The sequence below is a fragment of the Carassius gibelio genome, chromosome A4, assembly GCF_023724105.1.
Source record: "Carassius gibelio isolate Cgi1373 ecotype wild population from Czech Republic chromosome A4, carGib1.2-hapl.c, whole genome shotgun sequence".
NCBI lineage: Eukaryota > Metazoa > Chordata > Actinopteri > Cypriniformes > Cyprinidae > Carassius > Carassius gibelio.
This window is the reverse complement of record NC_068374.1, coordinates 7,184,615-7,207,129: the sequence shown is the minus strand read 5'-3', so window position 1 is coordinate 7,207,129 and position 22,515 is coordinate 7,184,615. Positions and strand designations below refer to the sequence as shown.

Here is a 22,515-nt window from a genome sequence, read left to right as displayed (position 1 = left end):
GCCCAGACTCAGGACAATAGTGTTTTACTCTTTTAAATATAGAAATAAGCAAGTAAATTAACATGAAAAGCAAGTGTTTTTGTTCTCTTTGTTGTCAGATAATACAATAAACGTGACAAATGAGCAGTGACTCATGAAGGAAAGCAGGTTTTATATCCATGATGAAATTGTGCACAACAGAGTGCTCTCTCACTTATATTCGTTCACTCTGTGCTGATATAGTCCACTCAACTACCATGCACTATTGTAGTATTAGTGAACGAGTGCTACAGCGATATAGTGCTGCTCCAGACAGAGAAAGCATTTTACTTTCAAACGACTTTCATTTGCCAGAACAACTTGTTTAGAAGAATTATGTGTAAAAACTTAAAATGTAGATTATTACTGAATGTAAAACAGCAATGCTTCCTCTAGTGCCATTAATGAAAGTTATTTTCTGTAAGATTTTTTCTGATCTGTGCATCCAGTGATTCGAAGCACTCAAACTGCCGCTCGCTGCCGACACCTGCTGCTCAAAACCGTGTAAAAGAACGTGTATAATGACTTCTACTGACCAACAGCACATTTATTAAACATTATACCAAATATAAATCGTAATACAGTTATGAACCTTATGTCCTTTTAATCATTTGTGCACTAGTTTTGTCCATTAACTCTCAGTCTGACTGACTCCCTCACCAGTGTGCTGACTACTGAACTAGGGAGCTGATTGAGACACCAGAGACTTAGTTTGGACTTATTTTTCTTTTTTTAACTTATTGTCATCTTACACAGGACTATCTTTGTTCATTGCTGAACAAATAATGCAGTCATTGACCAGTAACTTTATAATGAACTGCAGCATAATACAATCAAACTGTTCATGTTTTGAACACAAATGTTGATATCAAAACATAAGTACCGTATTTTTCGGACTATAATTCGCACTGGACTATAAGTCACATTTATTTAGAACCAAGAGAAAACATTACCGTCTACAGCCGCGAGAGGGCGCTCTATGTCTTCAGTGTAGACTACAGGAGAACTGAGCAGCATCTCTGGCAGCATTGAGCGCCCTCTGGAGGCTGTAGACGGTAATGTTTTGTCTTGGTTCATTTCTCTCGCTTCATGTCAAATTAATTTTGATAAATAAGTCGCACCTGACTATAAGTAACAGGACCAGCCAAACTATGAAAAAAGTGTGACTTATAGTCCAGAAAATATGGTAGTGCACTGAAGAAAACATCTGTTGTGATTTTAGCATCTCATTGTCTCCACTCAGGATCGTCACCTGTTTGTTGTCTGGCTGTTAAGTTTCTCTCTCTAGCTCTGATTGGGTGTCTCGTGTTCCCATCTCCATAGAAATCCATGTTAAAACAGAAGATCAAAGATCAACTGAATTGAAACCTTTTCAATATGACTTAAGATAAAAATGTGTGCATGGTCAGGCTGTGCTGTTGTTTGCTGCTACACTAACAGCAATAAGCTTAAAGTCCTGTAAAGTACTAGTTTTGAATAGCCTCAAATCTGTCCATGTCTGGTGCTGTATGCATAGGAAGTGAAAATACTGTGTGTGAAATATAAAAACTGTGTAGAAATAATGTGTGCTCTTATCATGTGAACCTTGCCCTAACCGGGAGCTGCCCTCCTCTGTTTTCAGTGCAGCTAATTTAGAGTGGTTTTAGTCTAAATAAAAGGTATGTAGTAGGATCATAAAATGAACAGATGTGATATGATAAAATTAAGAGAGCACAACATAGTTACATTTGTGGATTGTTTTATTTTAAATGCCAGGTTAATTATTTTTGGCTTTTTGATATTTTGCCACAGAGTGTGACTTTTTGTAAACTGTTTCAATGTGATATTTCCTAAATTATTACAATCAAACACCTTCAATAAAGTAACGGCACTAATAGTTCTATACCTGTTATTTTACAGATATTTCCTAAATTATTACAATCAAACACCTTCAATAAAGTGACGGCACTAATAGTTCTACTGAGAAACACTGTTATTTAACAGACCTTTGCTAAATTATAACGACCAACACATTCAATAAATTTTCAAGACGTGCTCAAGATTGTAAATTAACTGTGATAATTAATAAATCTGTAAAAAAAAAACAATAAAATCATCTCTGTAAACATGTTATCTAAATAAAATGCAATGATTCAGTTGATAAATTACAGTATATATATCTTAAATTAAATACAACATTTAAACTACTAGTATTTATCAGTAGAACAGTTATCAAATTCTTTAGGATTAAAGTGAAATTTTCTAAACGTACTGAACACAAAACTGATACATTTACAAGATTTCACACCACTATTGATTCTAAACATTAAACAATTTAAATTTAAAGGAACACTCCACTTTTTTGGAATTAGGTTAATTTTACAACTCCCCCAAGAGTTAACCAGTTGAGATTTACCAAATTCGAATCCATTCAGCTGATCTCCGGGTCTGGCAGTACCACTTTTAGCATAGCTTATGATAGATCATTGAATCGGATTAGACCATTAGCATCTCTCTCAAAAAAATAAAATAAATAAATAAATAACCAAAGAGTATCGATATTTTTCCTATTTAAAACTTGACACTTCTGTAGTTACAATCGTGTACTTAGACCGACAGAAAATGAAAAGCTGCAATTTTCTAGGCCAATATGGCTAGGAACTATACTCTCATTCCTGTGTAATAATCAAGGAACAGTGCTGCCGTACCATGTGTGCAGCAGGCGCAATGATATTACACAGCGCCTGAAAACTTAATGCAGGTCACGTTGGAAGTTACCTAGCTGGGGACTATTTTCAGGCGCTGTGTAATATCATTGCATCACCCATGCACCGCAGCAAAGTTCCTTGATTATTACGCAGGAATGAGAGTACAGTTCCTAGTCAAATCGGCCTAGAAAATCTGAATCAATGATCTATGCTAAGCTATAAGTGGTAACGCCAGACCCGTAGATCGGCTGAATGGAACTGTTTAACTCTGAGGAAGTTGTAAAATAAGCCTATTTCCAATAAAAGCCGTTCTATTCGCCGCGGGAGTTTCATTCGTTCATTCTGGTTAGTGTTTACATCCCTCCGCAAGCGCATGTGAGCTCAGCTTTACAGAAACTCGCTGATCAGATCACAGAGACAGAACAACAACACCCGGACTCTGTTTTAATCATTCTTGGGGACTTTAATAAAGCCAATCTCTCCCGTGAACTGCCAAAATACAGACAGCATGTTACATGTCCCACCAGAGACAGTAATATATTGGATCACTGCTACACCACAATAAAGGATGCATATCACTCTGTTCCACGAGCTGCTTTGGGAAATTCTGATCACTGTCTGATTCATCTTATACCATCCTACAAGCAAAGACTTAAATCTGCTAAACCTGTAGTAAGGACTGTGAAGAGATGGACCAGCTAAACGGAGCAGGATTTACAATCTTGTTTTGACCTCACTGATTGGAGTGTTTTTGAAACTGCTACCACAGATCTGGACGAACTCACAGAGACCGTAACATCCTATATTAGTTTCTGTGAGAATGTATGCATTCCTACCAGGACTTATTTAACATTCAACAACGATAAGCCATGGTTTACAGTAAAACTCAGACATCTTCGTCAGGCCAAAGAGGATGCCTACAGAAATGGGGACAGGGTCTTGTACAATCAGGCCAGGAACACACTGAACAAAGAGATCAGAGCGGCTAAAAAGACCTACGCTAAAAAGTTGGAAGACCAGTTTTCTTCCAACGACTCAACTTCAGTGTGGAGAGGTCTAAGAGCCATCACGAACTACAAGACACCATCCCCTTGCACTGAGGGTAATCAATGACTTGCTAACGATCTGAATGAGATTTACTGTAGATTTGAAACCCCCAACATCCATTCTGACCATCTCCCTACACATACATTAACACATCCTGCAATCCCACCCTCCACACCTCCTGCTCTTCAAATCTGTGAAGATGATGTGCGCCAGGTCTTCAAGAAGAACAAAAGAAGAAAAGCACCAGGCCCAGATGGCGTTACACCAGCCTGTCTGAAAATCTTTGCTGACCAGCTGGCCCCCATCTTTTCACAGATCTTCAACAGATCCCTGGAGTTGTGTGAAGTGCCTTCCTGCTTCAAACGCTCCACCATCATCCCCATCCCAAAGAAACCCAAGATAGCAGAACTTAACGACTACAGACCTGTGGCTCTAACGTCTGTCGTCATGAAGTCGTTTGAAAAACTGGTTCTGGCTTATCTGAAGGACATCACTGGACCCTTACTGGACCCCCTCCAGTTTGCTTAACGAGCAAACAGGTCCGTGGATGATGCAATCAACATGGGATTGCACTTCATCCTGCAACATCTGGACAAAACAGGGACTTATGTGAGGATCCTATTTGTGGACTTTAGTTCGGCATTCAACACCATCATCCCAACAGCCCTTCAGACCAAACTGACCCAGCTCTCTGTTCCTAGCTCTATCTGTCAGTGGATCACCAGCTTTCTGACAGATAGGCAACAGTTAGTGAGACTGGGGAAATTCACATCAAACAGCTGCTCCAATAACACTGATACCCCTCAGGGATGTGTTCTCTCCCCTCTTCTTTTCTCCCTGTACACCAACGACTGCACCTCTAAAGACCCCTCTGTCAAGCTCCTAAAGTTTGCAGACGACACTACAGTCATCGGCCTCATCCAGGACGGTGATGAGTCTGCTTACAGACAAGAGGTTGAGCAGCTGGCTGTCTGGTGCAGTCTTAACAACCTGGAGCTGAACACGCTCAAAACAGTGGAGATGATCGTGGACTTTAGGAGAAACCCACCTGCACTTTCCCCACTCACCATCATGAACAGCACTGTGACTGCAGTGGAGTCATTCAGATTCCTGGGAACCACCATCTCTCAGGACCTGAAGTGGGACAATCACATTGACTCCATTGTGAAAAAGGCCCAGCAAAGGTTGTATTTCCTTCGCCAGCTGAGGAAGTTTAACTTGCCACAGGAGCTGCTGAAACAGTTCTACTCGGCCGTCATTGAGTCTGTCCTTCACTTGTCCCTCTGCACTTCAATAACTGTCTGGTTTGGTTCAGCAACAAAATCAGAAGACTACAGAGAACTGTTCGGACAGCTGAAATGATTATTGGTGCTCCCCTGCCCACCCTTCAAGAACTGTATACATCCAGAGTGAGGAAAAGGGCTCAGAAAATCATTCTGGATCCCTCACATCCAAGTCACCCCATCTTTGAACTTTTGCCATCTGGCCGGCGCCTCAGAGCCGCAAATACCAGACCAGCAAGGCACAAGAACAGTTTCTTCCCCCAGGCAATCTACCTCATGAACAGTTAAATGTTCCTCACTTATGCTTATAAACGTGCAATATCCTTATATTTATTTGTTAACCCTCCATCCTAGAACATTCCTGCATCTCACTCAATCCTATTCCATTATCATTTATAGCACAATTGTTTATACACTTATTTATTTGCCAATTTGTAAATCTCTTTTTTTTTTTTTTTTGTCTGTGTGTTGTTGTCTCTGTGTACTGGAAGCTTATGTCACTAAAACAAATTCCTTGTATGCGTAAGCATACATGGCAATAAAGCTCTTTCTGATTCTGATTCTGATTTTAACATGTTTATGGACTCTCCAAACCTTTTATTTGATGGTGGTATGGGATGCTGACATGCTTTATTTCTAGGGATTTTGTGTAAAAGCACTGTTAAAGTGCATGATGAGCCAAGTACACACAAGAAGGCTGTGAAAAGTCTGAAAGATGTAATGCCAAACAAGACCTGCTGGGAACAACCATTCAGTGAAGCCATGGAAGCAAAGGTGATTACTCTTTGAAGTTAGTGTTATAAGCTGTGAAAAATGAATAGCTCAATTTTTAATGAATATTTGTTTTTTTATTGTTTGTTTTATTAGAGCTGACCCATGTGTTAGACACAAAGAAAGATGAGAGGGAACATGTGGCAGGTGTTTATTCAAACACCCTGATGCGAGAAGATTTTCAAACATTGGGATTGCAACGCAGTGTTGAGGCAACAGTGAGGATCATCTTGACTTCTTTGGTCAAAATTAATTAAATTTATATTCCTGTTTTTAATTGAAGTTGTGGTATGTTAACAGATTCTGAATTGCTGTTTCAAGAAAATCGAAGACCTCAGCAAATTGCAGGTTGAGTGAGCACTTGAGTGAATGGTTAAAGGAGTGTGAGGGGAAGGGGTGTGTGTGTGTGCCCCCGTGTCTAACAAGCAAAAATGTCTTCTCTGTTTTTATGTTAAAACTTCTGTACGTTTCTGTTCAAGACACTTCTATCCAAGTGTGGACATCTAATAGCTATGTGAATAAGACTTTTATTCCCCCACTTTGTGCAGATCCCACCTTGCATATCCCTGTAAGTATTTCTAATTAGTTTTAATGTTGTAATATTTAAGTTATTAGTTAGTCTGATTTATCATGCATGCTTCATTCATTGACTGATTTGATTTAGTATTATGTTATATAAAATTTGTTACATAGCCGTAGGAAGCATTCTTTCAATGTTGCTAAGAAGATTTCGTAGAGCAAAATATACCTTGTACACCATTTTACTGAAGTTTGTATTCTAATTATTTGTGACAGGTTGATGTTTCTGTAAAAGACTGCATTCTGTTTCCGTCATTCAGCAGGTCACACTGGATGCTTTGTGTAAGTCATCATTAAGACATTTTGATATGATTTGTCAAATGGATGTCAGTATTTTGTTTTTAACAACCTTTTTCAGATTTTGTGTACATAACTGAGGCAGGTTTTTTTTCTTGATTCGCTCTGCAAGAGTGGTCTGAGTGATGGCAGATACATTCAAGTGTACAGGTCTTATACATGGTTCAGAAGTTCATGTTCAGAAGTTCCAACTGAACCGTTGTTTATCAAATGTTTTATGCTTTATGGTGGTTCTGTTTTAAACCATTAAGCTTTTTTTTCCATATAGCTTTTTGTGGGAGGGATATATGAAGTGTTTTAAAGGATATGCAGTCATTTATTAAGTTGATTAAAGGTGTAGCAAGCAATTTTTGAGAAGTGGTGTTGAAAGTGGTTTGTACCATGCACTAAAACACATGTAGCCAATCAGTAAGGAGCATATACACTCATGAGGGAGGAGGTGGCTGGGTCACATAGTAAATTTGAGAGCAAAGCTATCAAGATTGTGTGTTTCTCAGAATTTGCTTACTGCACATTTACATGTGCAATTACAGTATGTAAATAGCTATGTAAAATGTGTTAAGCATATTTATTATTTTTCATATTTAATGTTGCTGACTTATGCATATTTGGGTATCTTAAATAGGAGAGTTGCTCAGGTCATTGTTCCTGGTCACTGGACTGAGATAACCTGTAAGGATCTTCCAGTAAGTTTTTGAATCCTCACTTATTTTCTACCATATAATTAAATTACTTTCTTGATTGCTTTCTTACTTGCCTTTTCCTTGCGTTGTTCTTTGCTTGCGTGCAAACATTAACCAGGGGATTCCAGTGCAGGGTTCTTCTAATAATTGTGGAGTCTTTGTGCTCATGGTGAGTTTAAATGACTAATTACAAAGGCATTTACATCAGGTTCATTAACCAATTAAAAGATTTAAACCATTAGTCTTTGGCTTTCAGTATTCCCTGTACATAGCACTGGGGGTGGATTTTGACTTCTCTGAGGTGAGTCTTAAGATCTTAAGTATAAAAAGAATTTTATTTTTGATATTAAGTTCTTTTTTTGAAACAGGCTAATATGCCAAGCATAAGGAGATGGTGGTGTGCTCTCCTACTTGAAGACTCAGCGTAAGTTTACATTCCTATATACATGATGACATTTATCATCTTGTAAATTTCTTGTTGTTTTTGTTTGTAAAGGACTCCTTCAGAACGGAAAAGGTGCCGCAAAGATGTAGGCTCAGCGCAGTTGCAGGCACATCAATATAACGTTGAAGACTCATTTAATGGCAAGTACAGTAGGTTAACACAATGTAACAAAAAGCGTGTGTATTTTATTTATATAACTGTTATTTTAAATATTATAAAGATAAATGTATGTTTTTCTTTTTCAACCATGGACCCAACAGGAGGCCTCGCTGATGTAAGATTGAACATTATAAAGTTTAAGTTTTTCATTAACCTATTTATGTTGTAATTTATTTAAAATATATATATTTATTATTTTTTGGTTCAGCTACCAACAGAGCTGCTCAGACACATTCTCCTAGATGTTGTCTATGAAGGAGATAGAGCCTTTCTCACTCTGTCACTAGTTTGCAAAAAGTTCCATGAGATTGTCAACCATCAGAGTTTTCTTAGAAAAGTCCACTTTGCCTGGCTGGACAGTATGTATATTTATCTATTTTATTAACTAAACAAGGTTTTAAAAATAAAGTTTATTGCATTGATTTCAGAGGTTTTTATTTATTTTTATTATTATTATTTTTTTTTTTTTTTAATACACTTGTGTAGGTATCGTTGACTGGAAATCTGTCAGTCCAGAAGTGAGGAAAGAATACCGAGTGGAGTTTGAGCTCACCAGGTGTGCTTGCTGTGAATACATCTACAAAAACACCTTTGGATACAGTGGCAATGGAAAGAAGGGAGACTTCACAGCATTCTATTCAGAGAAAGAGTTTGCTGGGTTCTGTTCAATGGACTGCTACTACAAAATGAGTGAATGAATGTTTTTTGTTTATTTGAATTGGAAACAAAGCTGAATTTTTTGTGAATAAAGATGTGTCTGTTTCCTAAATTGGTTGTCATTTAGCAGAAAGTTACTAGACACTTGACTCATTTTTCAATTCTGTGGTGTTTTTATTAACTAGTTTTCTTTAACAAGCAAAACATTGTTTTCAGGGTAAGGTATAACAATAGGTTTTGTTTGTTAAAATGAATGTATTAACTTACGTTAACTATGAGCAATGCATTTGTTACAGTATTTGTTTTAAGCTTTGTTCGTATTAGTTAATAAAAATACAGCTCTTCATTGTTTGTTCACTTCAAAGTGCTTGAATGTTAACGAATACAACTTTTAAATTACATTTTTCTAAAAACAGTGCAACTGTTAAGAGGCTTTTGTACCCTAAAAATAGTTGTAATTTGTTTTTGATTGCGATATTTACTATTTAAGTTTTAACTTTTTTTTCTTTAATCATAAAAGACTACAATACGTAAAAATGAGAACATACAATGAAATGTTGAAACAAAATAATAGCAATGAAAGAGAGAAAAAAAGAGAAAGGGAAATCTATAATTTATATTTACTGTTTACAGGTTTTGCAAACTTTACCCTAAACTTGCCGTGGTGATGACGTCAGTGACCCGCGCCATGGTGGTAATTTTCGCAAAACCTTTTGGCACGCCCATACTTATCGGCGAGACCAATGAAAAACCTTTTGACACGCCCGTACCTTTTGCCACACCCTCACCTTTTGGCACGCCCATACTTATCGGCGGGACCAATGAGAAACCTTTTGACACGCCCCATACCTTTTGCCACACCTTCACCTTTTGGCACGCCCATTGCTCCAGGCTGCAGTTATCCCTACTTGTCTGATTCTGATGTGTTGTTTTAGTAGTCTAAAGCCAGGAGAGCATATTAAGTGTTGTTCACTGTATTTGAATTTTTACTGAGCCCAGTCTGCATGTTTCACTCACCCTCTCCGGCCACGTTGAGTGGTTGACAGTGGCAAAAGCAACGCATGCGCTTTTCACTTGTAAAACTCAAGGGTGTATGGGTAATGTAGTCTCTGCTCTCGGTGGGACGAATAAGGAAGCTTGCATTGTGAAGGGCGCTCTGAAAAGCGGCAGCACAGGCAAAGGATTAAAACCTTTATTAAAACAGATGTCCAAATGAGTGTACCGGTACGCTAAAAGCACATTCTGGGCGCACGGAGAGGTGGCGGTACACTCAAGAGATATATTTGGAAGTGGTGGGACTGAGTACTGGTGCGTACCGGCCCACTTAAAGCACTGGTGATGCTAGAAAGATCTTCAGCAGCATGTGTTTATAAAGAAGATGTACTTGTTAGACCATATCCTGATTTCTACAGTCAGACTATTGTTCATATTCTCAGTCAAACATTAGAAGCTGTTTATGCAACTTTCCATTTATATTCATCTTCACGTGGTTCAGGAAATATACCAGTTTTTGAAAACAAGTAAATCATCCTCAAGTAGGTTTATTGTCATACTGTAATTACAAAAAAGCTGCAAGAGTCACATTTCACATCAAACTTTACTGATGTACTGAGTAATACTCCTAAAATCATGATCATTTTGGTTAACAATCTTGGATCAATGCTGTTTTTATGAATATTTCTATTATATCAGTGTATTACTGGTTTTATTTCAGTCTGTAGAAACATCGCTGTTGTTTTTCACATTCAGATTTTAGTTCAGATCTAAAAATCGACATCTGGTCGACAAATTTTTCTATTTATTTTTTATTTGTTTTAACAGAATAACCTAGTTAATGTGCCACTCAAAAAAATAAAAATAAAATAAAAAGGTAAAATTACTGACATATTTATATGTTCATGATGCATATACGTACATTTTTATTATAATGTATAATTTATTTAAGGATACTCTTCTCACAGATCCATTTAGCCGTATCATTACATTGAGTATCAAACCATCCTAATGAATGAGTGTTAGCACAGTCTTCATCTTTTCCCTGATGGCTGTCTGGCTGGTTATATCCAGGCGCCCAGAACCTGCATCAACAGATCAGAGTTAGATCAGAGCTGCTTTCTGTGTGATATGATACTGAGACAATCATTTATTAGATAATAATCAGTTCAGTTCAGTGATTTCTCACCCAGAGGTGATGTTGATGTTGCTGCCATCAACCCATTTCCATCTGCCCTCCACTTCAATATCAGTCAAACCAATCCAGAAATGATCTTTACTACCACAAATATTCTTCACAAAATCCTGAGAAGTCAAGCAGTAAGATGATTTATAACATGAGAAAAGACTGATTTCAGCACATTCTCTTTAATTTAAAAATGAAACACCATGATCACACACACACACACACACACTCACACAGAGACACACACACACACACACACACACACACACATTCTCTCTCGCTCTCTCTCTCTCTCTCTCTCTCACACACACACACACACACACACACACACTCTCTCTCTTCTCTTTCTCTCTCTCTCTCACACACACACACACACACACACTCACTTGTTCCTCTCTGTTGTTGATGATGATCAGATCTGCTTTTCTCTCTCTACAGTATCTTCTGCTCTCATTCCAGTTCTTCTTCTCAGAGGAAAAGAAGTAAAGAGTTGATTGATGGCACTTCAATCCATCTATAAACACAGATAAGTCATCCCTAGTGAAATATAAATACACTAAAATGAATTTGAAATATATTTATGTCATGATAAGTATACTACAAATACATTTACATATTTATGTACTTAATAAAAATACACTGCAATTGTACACCGCAAATAAAGTTGAAATATAATTATTTCAGTAAGTCTCGGGTGATATATGCGTAAATGTCAATAGATTTGAACTATTCTTAATATGAAATAAATATACTTTTAATAAATTATTTGTTTTACTAGGGCTTGAACTAAATTTTAATCTAAACCAAATTAAAAAGGTTATTTATATTACTTGTACTAGTAGTGTATATTTTATTATAGCTGTTTATAGTATTATTTATAAATTTTTGTACAATAACTGACAGTATACTGTATTGTGTGTTCATATTCAATTTGCAGGTCTTTTAACTTTTCTTTTTGAGTGCTTTTAATCTACTGCAAGAGCGTTTTACAGCTTATTGCTTAATTTCATTGTATCTGTAGACTCTGTTTATGTTGTATATTGTAAATGACTTTCAGAAGGAAACCTGTTTCTCAAAGAAAGGTTTCTGTAACAGTGTTTTAAACTGATCTCATTAGTGTTCTCTAGACACTGAAGTACTCTGTGTATTTGACAGGTTTGTGTCTCATCTGAGGCCAAAGATTATTTCTGATTTTTTTTAACTTAAATATCGGATTTTAACTTGGAAGTTTGAACAAGTTGGTGTGTAGTTTTGAGATTGTGCTTACAGTTGTGAGAAAATGGTGAATTTTGTTTCATGAATTGTGTTGGCAATCAAGAAAAACTGTAATGAAATGCTTATCCTCAATTAAATGAATATTGACTTATAAAGCCACTTTAAGATACGTCTTAAATTATTAATTATACTCAGGTGACGTCTCTAAATTATCATTAATCATTATAAACATGAAGAGCTAAAGAAAGGTCAATTACAAGCATTAGCTACACAACAGATCCAGGACAGTCCACTTTAAGGCCTGCTTTAGATCAAGTTAGACTGAAGAAACTAACCTGCAAACTTCTGAAGATCATTTCTTTCTGATTTCAACTCGTCTCTCTCTTCTGTGAGGTTGGTGATCTTAGTCAGCAGATGTTGTCTCTCTTGAGTGAGGTTCATATTGTTGGTTAGTAGCTGTTGTCTCTCGTCTGTGAGGTTCCTATGGTTGGTTAGTAGCTGGTCTCTTTCTTCTGTGATGTTGGTGATCTTAATCTGTAGCTGGTCTCTTTCTTTTGTGAGGTTGGTGATCTTAGTCTGCAGCTGTTGTCTGTCTTGATTGAAGGTGACACACAACACTATGACTGCAGTCATCAGAAGAACACACATCAGCCCCAAACACACACCAGCTGCTCTGGAGATCGTCACACCACCACTTCCTGAGGAGGATAGATATGATAGATATTCACTTCCTCATATCATACAGTTGCAATCAAAATTATTCAACCCCCTTGACTTGCAAGACAATTTGCTGTGGAGGATAACATTTTATGAAATCAATTTAACAAAGGCATCAGTAAAGTATTAGAGAAAGTTTGTTAATACACTTCTGAGTGATTCTGAGAATGGAACATTGATGAATCATGATAAAATTCGAATTGGCTCTAAACATTCATGTTCAAAATTACTCAACCCCCTTTGTGCAGAACCTTTTATTCTTTAAAATCACCAATTAACGCTGTCTGTAAGTGTTAAGAAGCTTCTGTCACCTCTCTACTACACTCTTGACCCATTCCACGCCTGAAAAAGCTTTCAGATTACTGAAAATCTTTGGTTCCCTATCTGTCGGTCACTACGAGTTATGTCGACCGACAAATGGGGTCTCACTTGGGAGGCCAATCATCTCTGATTTTAAGAGAAAAAGCCAATGAAATTGGCAAGTGGATTAACACACCTGAGCCACTCCCCGTGCCAGCGGGTATAAATAGGGCGACAGGTGCATCCACTCATTAGATTTTTGCTTCGGAGCCGAGTAGTCGATGAAGAAGATCACTACAAAGCCATTCATCTTTGTTTTTGCTGAACTGTTCCTGGTCGGTGTGACGGCGCGTTACAGCGGTGTCCCTGCGAGACGGCGATTCCCCTGGGCGCTTCGGCTAAAAGAGACAGTTCTAAAAGAGCAAATCACGGACGATTCGCGTCTTTTTCAAGATGCCGTTTCGTCCGTATCCTTCTGGATGCGGTCGTTTCCTGTCTTCGGTTGACGGTCACGAGCGTTGTCTGCAGTGTCTGGGCGTCCAACACGCTGAGGCTGCGCTCGTGGATGATTCATGCATCTACTGTGGGCGTATGAACATGGCAGCGCTGCGATCGCGTCTCTCACTCCTCAAGGGGAGTGCAGCAGACCCCTCTGTCGCCACCCGTCCCGGTCTCTCTGGCTCGAGCAGAGGGCCGCCGGCTGGCGCTCTGGGAGATCTGAGGATCACAGTGAGAGCTTCTCCGCCGGGCCACGCCCCACGGACCTCTCACTCCTCACGCAGCGACTGTCCCGTGTAGCTGCCGATTGATTCTGCTGGGCCGTCTCACAGCGGTCCCAGCGTGTCTTTCGGTGCGCCGCCCGAAGACCAGATGTCGATTGCTGCATCGGGGGATGGGTTATCGACCTCTGAGGATGAAGGTTCGGCGGGGCTGCCCCCCTCGGGTGTTGTCGCTGCTGCCGAATCGGACTTGGAGTTGTCGGCCATGCTTGCCCGGGCAGCCGTGAGTATCGGACTGGAGGTGACTACACCGCCCAGTCCCGAGCCCTCACGGCTGGATGATTGGTTTCTCGGCGCGGGACGCGGCTCACAACCTCGTTCTGCTCCGGTGCCTTTCTTCCCGGAGGTGCATGAAGAGGTGACGAAGTCGTGGACGGCCCCTTTCACGGCCAGAAGCCGTTCTTCTCCCTCTTCCATCCTCACCACCCTCGATGGCGGGGCAGCCAGGGGGTACGTGGAGGTTCCCCAGGTGGAGAGAGCGGTTGCGGTGCACTTGTGCCCACAAAACGCCGCCACTTGGAGGAATCGCCCGCGTCTCCCGTCCAAGGCCTGTAAGCTGACGGCCGCACTCGCTGCCAAGGCTTACAGTGCTGCGGGCCAAGCTGCCTCTGCCCTGCCTGCCATGGCTATCCTGCAGGTACACCAAGCCAAGGCACTCAAAGCAATGCACGAGGGTGGTACCGACCCGGGGTTGATGCAGGAGCTGCGCACGGCGACTGACTTCGCCTTACGGGCAACGAAGGTCACGGCGCGGTCCCTCGAGAAGGCGATGTCCACGCTGGTGGTCCAGGAGCGGCATCTCTGGCTGAACCTGGCTGAGATGAGGGACATGGACAAAGCGCGCTTTCTCGACGCCCCCATCTCCCAGGCAGGCCTGTTCGGCGACACTGTCGAGGACTTTGCCCAGCAGTTCTCGGCGGTACAGAAGCAGACTGAGGCCATCCAGCACATCCTGCCCCGACGTGTCTCTCCGGCTGCCACCGTTCCGTCGCGGGTTGCGCCTCAGCCTGCTCGTCGCCGTGGGCGCCCCCCTGCGTCCTCTACGCCAGCTCCGCCCCGTGCTGAGAGTTCTTCGAGGCCGGCGCGTCGAGCCCCGCGCAGGAGAGCGGCGCCCCCCGTGTCACTCCCGGCTGCGAAGTCCTCCAAGAAGTCGACCAAGCGGCCCTGACACGGGCAACTCGGAGATGCGGAGAACTGCTCTTCAGGAGATGGCGAAGACAGCGCCACTCCTTCCCCCGGAGGAGGGCCGGGTGGAGAATCTTCAGTTTCTGTTTTGTTCTGTTCCGCCACTGGCCGAAATTCTCTAGCAAATTCTCCTTCCTCCGAGTTGCAAGGCTCGTGGGTTGACAATGAGCGACGCACAGCTTCCTCACTCTCACCCACGACGCCCCCTTTCGCCAGCGGCCAAGAGGTCGCGGTTCGGAGACGCAACGCCTCTCCACGCGTCTCTGGCCAGTTCCTCCGGGAACACGGGGAGTGTGGTTGCGATGACCCAGGACGCAGTGCCTTCTGGGCCTTCCAGCACGACTCCCCATCGCTGCACCACTGCGGGTATGTCGACTGTCCCTTTGGTGCCACTTGTACGGTATCTGGGAGCGTGGCTTGCGCTGCCCAACCCGTCACGCTGGCTCATCCGGACGGTTCGACTCGGCTATGCGATTCAATTCGCCCGGCGACCCCCCAAGTTCAATGGCGTGCTCGAGACTTCGGTGGCAGTCCAGGACGCCCCTGTCTTGCGCGAGGAGATTGCTGTCCTCCTGGCGAAGGATGCAATCGAGCCGGTCCCTCCAGCCGAGATGAGGACGGGGTTTTACAGCCCTTACTTCATCGTGCCCAAGAAGAGCGGTGGCCTTCGACCTATCCTGGATCTGCGAGTCTTGAATCGGGCCCTACACAAGCTCCCGTTCAGGATGTTGACGCAGAAACGCATTATCAAATGCGTCCAGCCCCAGGACTGGTTTGCAGCGATCGACCTGAAAGACGCGTACTTTCATGTCTCTATCCTCCCTCGTCACAGACCGTTCCTGCGCTTTGCTTTCGAGGGTCAGGCATGGCAGTACAAGGTCCTCCCCTTCGGGCTCTCCCTGTCCCCCCGTGTCTTCACGAAGGTTGCGGAGGGCGCCCTTGCCCCACTCTGGGAAGTGGGCATCAGGATCCTCAACTATCTCGACGACTGGCTCATTATGGACCGGTCCCGAGAAGAGTTGTGCGATCACAGGGACTTCGTGCTTCGGCACCTCAGTCAGTTGGGGCTTCAGGTCAACCGGGAGAAGAGCAAGCTCTCACGACAGCTCACTTTCCCCGGGGAATGGCGACTCCATCCCCAGACGGTCCAGCTGATCTGGAGTCGATTCGGGGAAGCTCAGGTAGATCTGTTTGCTTCCCACGAGTCCTCCCATTGCCATCTGTACTATTCCCTGTCCCAGGCCCCCCTGGGCACAGATGCGCTGGCACACAGCTGGCCTCGGGCCTTACGCAAGTATGCGTTTCCCCCAGTGAGCCTGCTCGCACAGACACTGTGCAAGGTCAGGGAGGACGAGGAACAGGTCCTGTTGGTTGCGCCTTACTGGCCCACCTGGACCTGGTTTTCGGAACTCATGCTCCTCGTGACAGCCCCTCCCTGGCGCATCCCCCTGAGGAGAGACCTTCTCTCTCAGGGGCTTGGCACCATTTGGCACCCGCGTCTGGATCTCTGGAACCTCCATGTGTGGCTTCTAGACGGGACGCGGCAGACCTAAGTGATCTGCCCCCAGCGGTGGTAGACACTATCACTCAGGCTAGAGCCCCTTCTACGAGGCAGGCCTATGCTCTGAAGTGGAGTCTGTTCACGAATTGGTGTTCTTCTCACCGAGAAGACCCCCGGAGATGCCCGGTCAGAGTCGTGCTCTCTTTCCTGCAAGAAAGGCTGGAGCGTGGGCTGTCACCCTCCACCCTGAAGGTGTATGTGGCTGCCATTGCAGCCCATCACGATGCAGTGGACGGCCGGTCCCTGGGGAGGCATGACCTGATCATTAGGTTCCTGAGGGGTGCCAGAAGGTTACATCCTCCTAGGACACCCCTGATTCCCTCCTGGGACCTCTCTATTGTCCTGGCAGGACTTCAGAGGGGTCCCTTTGAGCCGCTGGATTCAGTCGAGCTAAAGTTCCTGTCTCTCAAGACAGCGCTCCTGATCGCGCTCACTTCCATCAAGAGGGTCGGGGACCTCCAAGCATTTCCGGTAAGTGAAGAGTGCCTTGTGTTCGGGCCGGCCTACTCTCACGTTGTCCTGAGACCCCGGCCTGGATACGTGCCCAAGGTTCCCACCACTCCCTTCCGAGACCAGGTGGTGAACCTGCAAGCGCTGCCCCTGGAGGAGGCAGATCCAGCCTTGTCGTTGCTGTGTCCCGTAAGAGCGCTGCGCATATACGTGGACCGCACCCAGAGCTTCAGAAGCTCTGAGCAGCTCCTGGTCTGCTTTGGAGGTCAGCAGAAGGGGAAGGCTGTCTCTAAGCAGAGGTTGGCCCACTGGATAGTGGACGCCATCGCCTTGGCTTACCATTCCCAAGGCGAGCCGTGCCCCCTGGGGGTGAGGGCCCACTCCACACGGAGTGTGGCCTCCTCCTATGCGTTGGCGCACGGCGCCTCTCTGGCAGACATTTGTCGAGCTGCGGGCTGGGCGACACCTAACACCTTTGCGAGGTTTTACAACCTCCGTGTAGAGCCAGTTTCCTCCCTTGTGTTGGGTAACAGGTAATTGGCGGGAAGGGCTGGCTGGGTGTCTCGCTTGCTGCGCCATTCCCCCTAACACGGCGATGTGAGCGCCTTCTTCTCCCAGTAGAGTTCCCCGGTTGGCGTACCCTGGTCGAGCATCCTCCAGCACCCTCGGCGTCAGACTTGGCGGAGCAGTCTGTCGCCAGGCCCAGTACTGGCGTTAGCATGCCCGGAGCCGGTCAGCCCCTGTACTGGGCTAGGTGTCCATATGGCTGGGTTCCCTACGGGTAATCCCATATGTGTATTCTTCCACGGTAAGGTTTCCCTCTTGGCAAACCCGTGTCTTCCCTTGACAGATCGCTCTGTCAGTCTCTCCTGGCAGCCGTTCCATCCCTACTCCTAGGTAGGACCTGCCTCAGAGACCCTTTCCATATGTAGTACTGCCCCCTGGTTCAGTCCATATCGGTATATCCACATGTCACCTCCCTACGGGTAGGATGTGGTCTCCGTAGCGACCTTTCCTAAGGCTCGCTTCCCCATTGTCTTGCCAGCTGAAAGAACAAATAGGGAAGATTTGAAGCAATCTTTCACTGAAGGTTGGAATCCCTTCCATTTACTTTATGTGGGCGGAACAGCAGCATGGCCTTCTCCAGCAGCGATGTACTCACCCTTTGGCCCCTTCGGTACCAAGGTCAGTGAATTTGCGCTGGGGCTTTGGGAAGGTTACGACCTTAAGCGTAGCTTTTGTGGCACGCCAAGGCTTGTCAACAATTGCAGCGCCTCAGGGTTGTGACGAGGTTCAGGTTATGGCGTTTTCCATAGGACCCCATTTGTCGGTCGACATAACTCGTAGTGACCGACAGATAGGGAACGTCTCGGTTACGTACGTAACCCTCGTTCCCTGATGGAGGGAACGGAGACGTTATGTCCCCATGCCACAACCTTGAACCATTCGCTGTTGCCGGGACACGTTCTCGGCTCCTCAGCGTAAAACCTAATGAGTGGATGCACCTGTCGCCCTATTTATACCCGCTGGCACGGGGAGTGGCTCAGGTGTGTTAATCCACTTGCCAATTTCATTGGCGTTTTCTCTTAAAATCAGAGATGATTGGCCTCCCAAGTGAGACCCCATTTGTCGGTCGACATAACGTCTCCGTTCCCTCCATCAGGGAACGAGGGTTACGTACGTAACAGAGACGTTTTCACATTGCCACATTTCTTCAAATTCAACCAGATATTTAAAATGAGAATTAAGCCTGGAGACTGAACAGGTCACTCAAGTACATCCTGTGACTGATCCCTGAACCAAGCAGTAGTAGATTTGGATGTGTACTTTGGGATGATTGTCCTGCAGCAAAGTCCATTGATCATCAGCTTCAGTCTTTGTACCAAAGGCATCACAATTCTTGTCAAAATGGCCTGATACTTCAAAGAATCCATGATGTCCTTCATACAGTCATGCTTTTCACTTCCTTCTACAGTAAAGAAACCCCATAACAGGATTGATCCACCTCCCAGTTTGAGGATGGCGATGGTGTTCTTCTGCTTATGAGCTTTGCCTTTTTTGCAGCAGACATACCGCTGATCCATGGGTCCAGAAAGTTCTAGTTTGGTCACATCACGCCATAAAACATTCCTCATGAGCTCCACAAGTCTACACAAATGAATTTTATAAAGTTCAAGTTGTCCTTTGTTCTTCTTGATCAAGAGTGGTATTCTACAAGATGTCTCAACATGAAGTCCATACTTGTCTAGTGTTCTTCTTACACACTGCATTGAAATGGTTTTCCTCCTTTCATCGGGTCATCTTGCAAGTCTTTGGCTTAACATTGCAGATTTTTCTCAGTTGCTCGGATTAAACATTTTATGATATTGTGCTTTTTCTTCCACACCCTCAAAGGTTTTCTGGTAAAACACACTTTAAGCTAAGGAATTAGGCTGAGAGCTGTGTCTCTAGGAACTTTCAATGTTTTGGAAATCTTCATAGCCTTAGTCTTTCTAAAGTACTACGATATTTATTCTCTTTAGCTTTTGTGAGATCTCTGTTGACATTTTTGCTACTCAACTTCAACACATGCATGGGCTAACTGTATGAGTAACAGCTCAAGCTAATTCTGTTTTAATAGAGTTTCTAAAAGCTTAATTGTGTTTTGAGACTGTTTTATTCCCCACCAGCAAATAAGTGATTTAAAAACAACAATGTTGAATAGGGGTTGAATAATTATGACATAGCAGTATTATTAAAAAATCTCATAACTCAACAGTATTACATTATATATTGGCAATATCACTTTTAATATGCCAGTGAACTGTTATAGATACAATTTTTATTTTATCCTGGATCTTCAGAAAAGCTTGTATTTGTAAAGTACTGCAGTCTCTAGGGGGTTGAGTAATTTTGATTGCAACTGTATGACTCACATCTTCTGAAACATGTGAACTGTAGAGTAACTTTAATGCTTGTCAGACGTTTATTAGTGTGGTTTTTGTTCTTGTGTTTTGTAAGTAAATGCAGAGGAACAGTTCACTCAAAAATGGTTTCCTGATTATTTACTCATCCAAGTTTCACTGTATATGATTTTCTTTTTTCAGCCGATGATACATTTTTGGTTTTGGAGGAAAACGTGAACAGGTCTCAAAATAAACCTTTTCTAAAGGTCAAAAATCCATATTTAGGAAGCTTTAAAGTAATCCACATGACACTGGTTGACAAATAAGTGTCTTCTCTAGCAAAACGGTCAGTCACTTTCAGGAAAAAAATAAAGCATTAACCACCATCAACAAATGGAGCATGTCAGATCATACTGGAGGACCTGGAAGAGAGTGAATAATCAGAAAATGTCCTTTAATCTCAGTTACCTGTGTGTCGAGGTGTTCGGGGTTCTTCTGTGTTGAAGTCTTCTGTGTGTCGAGGTGTTCGGGGTTCTTCTGTGTTGAAGTCTTCTGTGTGTCGAGGTGTTCGGGGTTCTTCTGTGTTGAAGTCTTCTGTCTCTTTCTTATGTTTCATGTCTCTTACAGCCTCTGCACTGACGTAGATATCAACAATCCTTTCTGTTCGGTCTTCTGAGTCCATTATTGAACCTCTATACATGCTATCATTCACACTTCCAGACATTTATGGTGCGGTTCAAATGTTTACAGTCATATATATATGACTGGATTCTTGTGGCGTTGAATCTGTGATATCTGTTCTGACTTTACCTCGTAAGATGTCCACATATTCTTATACATCATCCATGTTGTTTCTTCTTCTCTGAGTTTTACCCTTTTCTATATTTTCCTTTCCACATTCAGTAAACTAACACTAGTTTCTCTCTCTGTAGTGGACTGTGTTGTGTTCCTCATCTGTTTGTGTGACCAGTATTTATGCAGAAAGGAAGTGTTTTTTGGAAATCAGGGGTTCTCAAGTTTTTTCAAAAGCTTAGAGTGAGATCACATGCAGTTTGGGGAGGACCCCTAATGGAGCCCCGCCAGTGGCGGACTGGGACAGTAAATCAGGCCGGGAATTTGACTCCACCCCAGGCCTCCTCTGTTGCTGCAGTCACCACCACACAATTCATGTGTCCACCAGACTGATAAACTCTTTGGCTCTTTCAGTTGTTTGAATTGGGTTATACTTAAAAAAAAAAAATCAAAATCCTTAGACTGTGGAAAGGCAAAATAATCAAATTAAGGATCAAGAAGTATCAAGGCATTCACTGTCTCCATCATCTTTCCCTGAATCCCCCTCTCTCTCACTCTGCACATTGAGTTTCTCTGCAATATCAAATAAGAACTTTCAATAGTCTATATTAATTATGCAGCCATCAATTGTATGTCCCAATGATCACAGTCCTATACTGATAACCTAATAAATCATAAAAGCACATATTTTTCTGAGAGTATAGCCAGCATGTTTAGTTTTGCTTATAGCTTAAACTTTAGCTGAAGGTTCCTCCTCTGACTCAAAAGCTGAACTCTCCACCCTCTCTTGTTCAACAGCAGGAGCACTAACAGCACTAGTGCTACTGTTGCTTCCTTCGTCACCTTCAAAATAAATAAGCATTGTACACTAGGCTATATATTGTAGGCTAGAAATAGAAAATCAGTTTCTGGTCAATATTGGCACTAAAAAAATACCAAAATCTTCATATGTAAAACAGTGTGCTAGTTTGTCATTAAGATGCTCTTTTAAAACATCTATCATTATATACATTTGTAATATATATTTTTTAAATATATTTTATCTATTTTAAGTCGCTTTGAATGAAAGCTTCTGTATGCCAAATGATTATTTAAATATTAGGGTGGAACAGTTCAACTTTTTCACAGTTCAGTTTGTTTCACGGTTTTAGAGTCACGGTTTCAGTATAGTTGTATATGCTATGTTTATGGAAAAACTATAATTTAAAAAAATATATATTATCATATTATTAAGAATATTCTAACTACAAGCAACATCACAAATAAATACAATAGAGTAAAGATACAAATAAAATAAACTGACTTTCAGGTTTTTTACGTCCGGAGACGAAGTGTTCATTGATTTGTATTTTAATGTGTTTCTGTGTTTTTCATGATTTCTCCTCCAACTGCCTGGCAGGTAGTTGATTGCTTCCAGCTGTACCTGCTTACCAATCAAGAGAGAGTCCGAATAAAAGCAGAGCTCCAGCTACCAGAGAAGAGAGAACGTTCCCCTAGAGCTTTCTCCAGAGCGTTGCCTGTGTTCTGCCCAGCCTGTTGTCGCCGTTGGTGGTTGTTGAGCTGCTTAGTGTTCTGCTTTGGGTATTGTAGTAGTTTTCTTTCTTTCTTTCTTTATTGTGAAATTCGTTCATACTTTTCATTATTTTAGTTAGTTTTTAGCTGCTGTTATCAACATCTCTTTTAGCGGGTACTTTGATGTTTGACTATTTGTGTTTTGTTATTTTTGATTTGGAAGCTGTAGGGAGGTGGATGCCATTTCTGTTTAACCCGGTTTTCTCCTGTTTTGGGATAGGAAGGGAGCTAGGGTATAAACCTGTATTTGTTTT

The 22,515-nt window shown here is 42.6% G+C and overlaps 1 protein-coding gene across 1 annotated transcript; it reads right to left on the bottom strand.

Moving 5' to 3' along the window:
• Positions 1-10,458: 10,458 nt before the first annotated feature.
• Positions 10,459-20,925, bottom strand: LOC127968147 (CD209 antigen-like protein C). Its single transcript, XM_052569092.1, has 5 exons — positions 20,366-20,925; positions 12,356-12,718; positions 11,192-11,319; positions 10,809-10,924; positions 10,459-10,704 (listed from the first exon to the last, which is right to left on the bottom strand). The coding sequence occupies exons 1-5, from the start codon at positions 20,619-20,621 to the stop codon at positions 10,563-10,565; spliced, it is 1,005 nt and encodes a 334-aa protein (XP_052425052.1). The 5' UTR covers positions 20,622-20,925; the 3' UTR covers positions 10,459-10,562.
• Positions 20,926-22,515: the final 1,590 nt, after the last annotated feature.

Bases quoted from the DNA above. Each gene is read 5' to 3' on its own strand.
- LOC127968147 (XM_052569092.1), bottom strand. From the start codon at position 20,621: ATGTCTGGAAGTGTGAATGATAGCATGTATAGAGGTTCAATAATGGAC. The intron at 12,719-20,365 runs GTAACTGAGATT...TATCCTCCTCAG, and splicing joins CCGAACACCTCGACACACAG to GAAGTGGTGGTGTGACGATC. The intron at 11,320-12,355 runs GTTAGTTTCTTC...CTGTGTTTATAG, and splicing joins TGATCTTCAGAAGTTTGCAG to ATGGATTGAAGTGCCATCAA.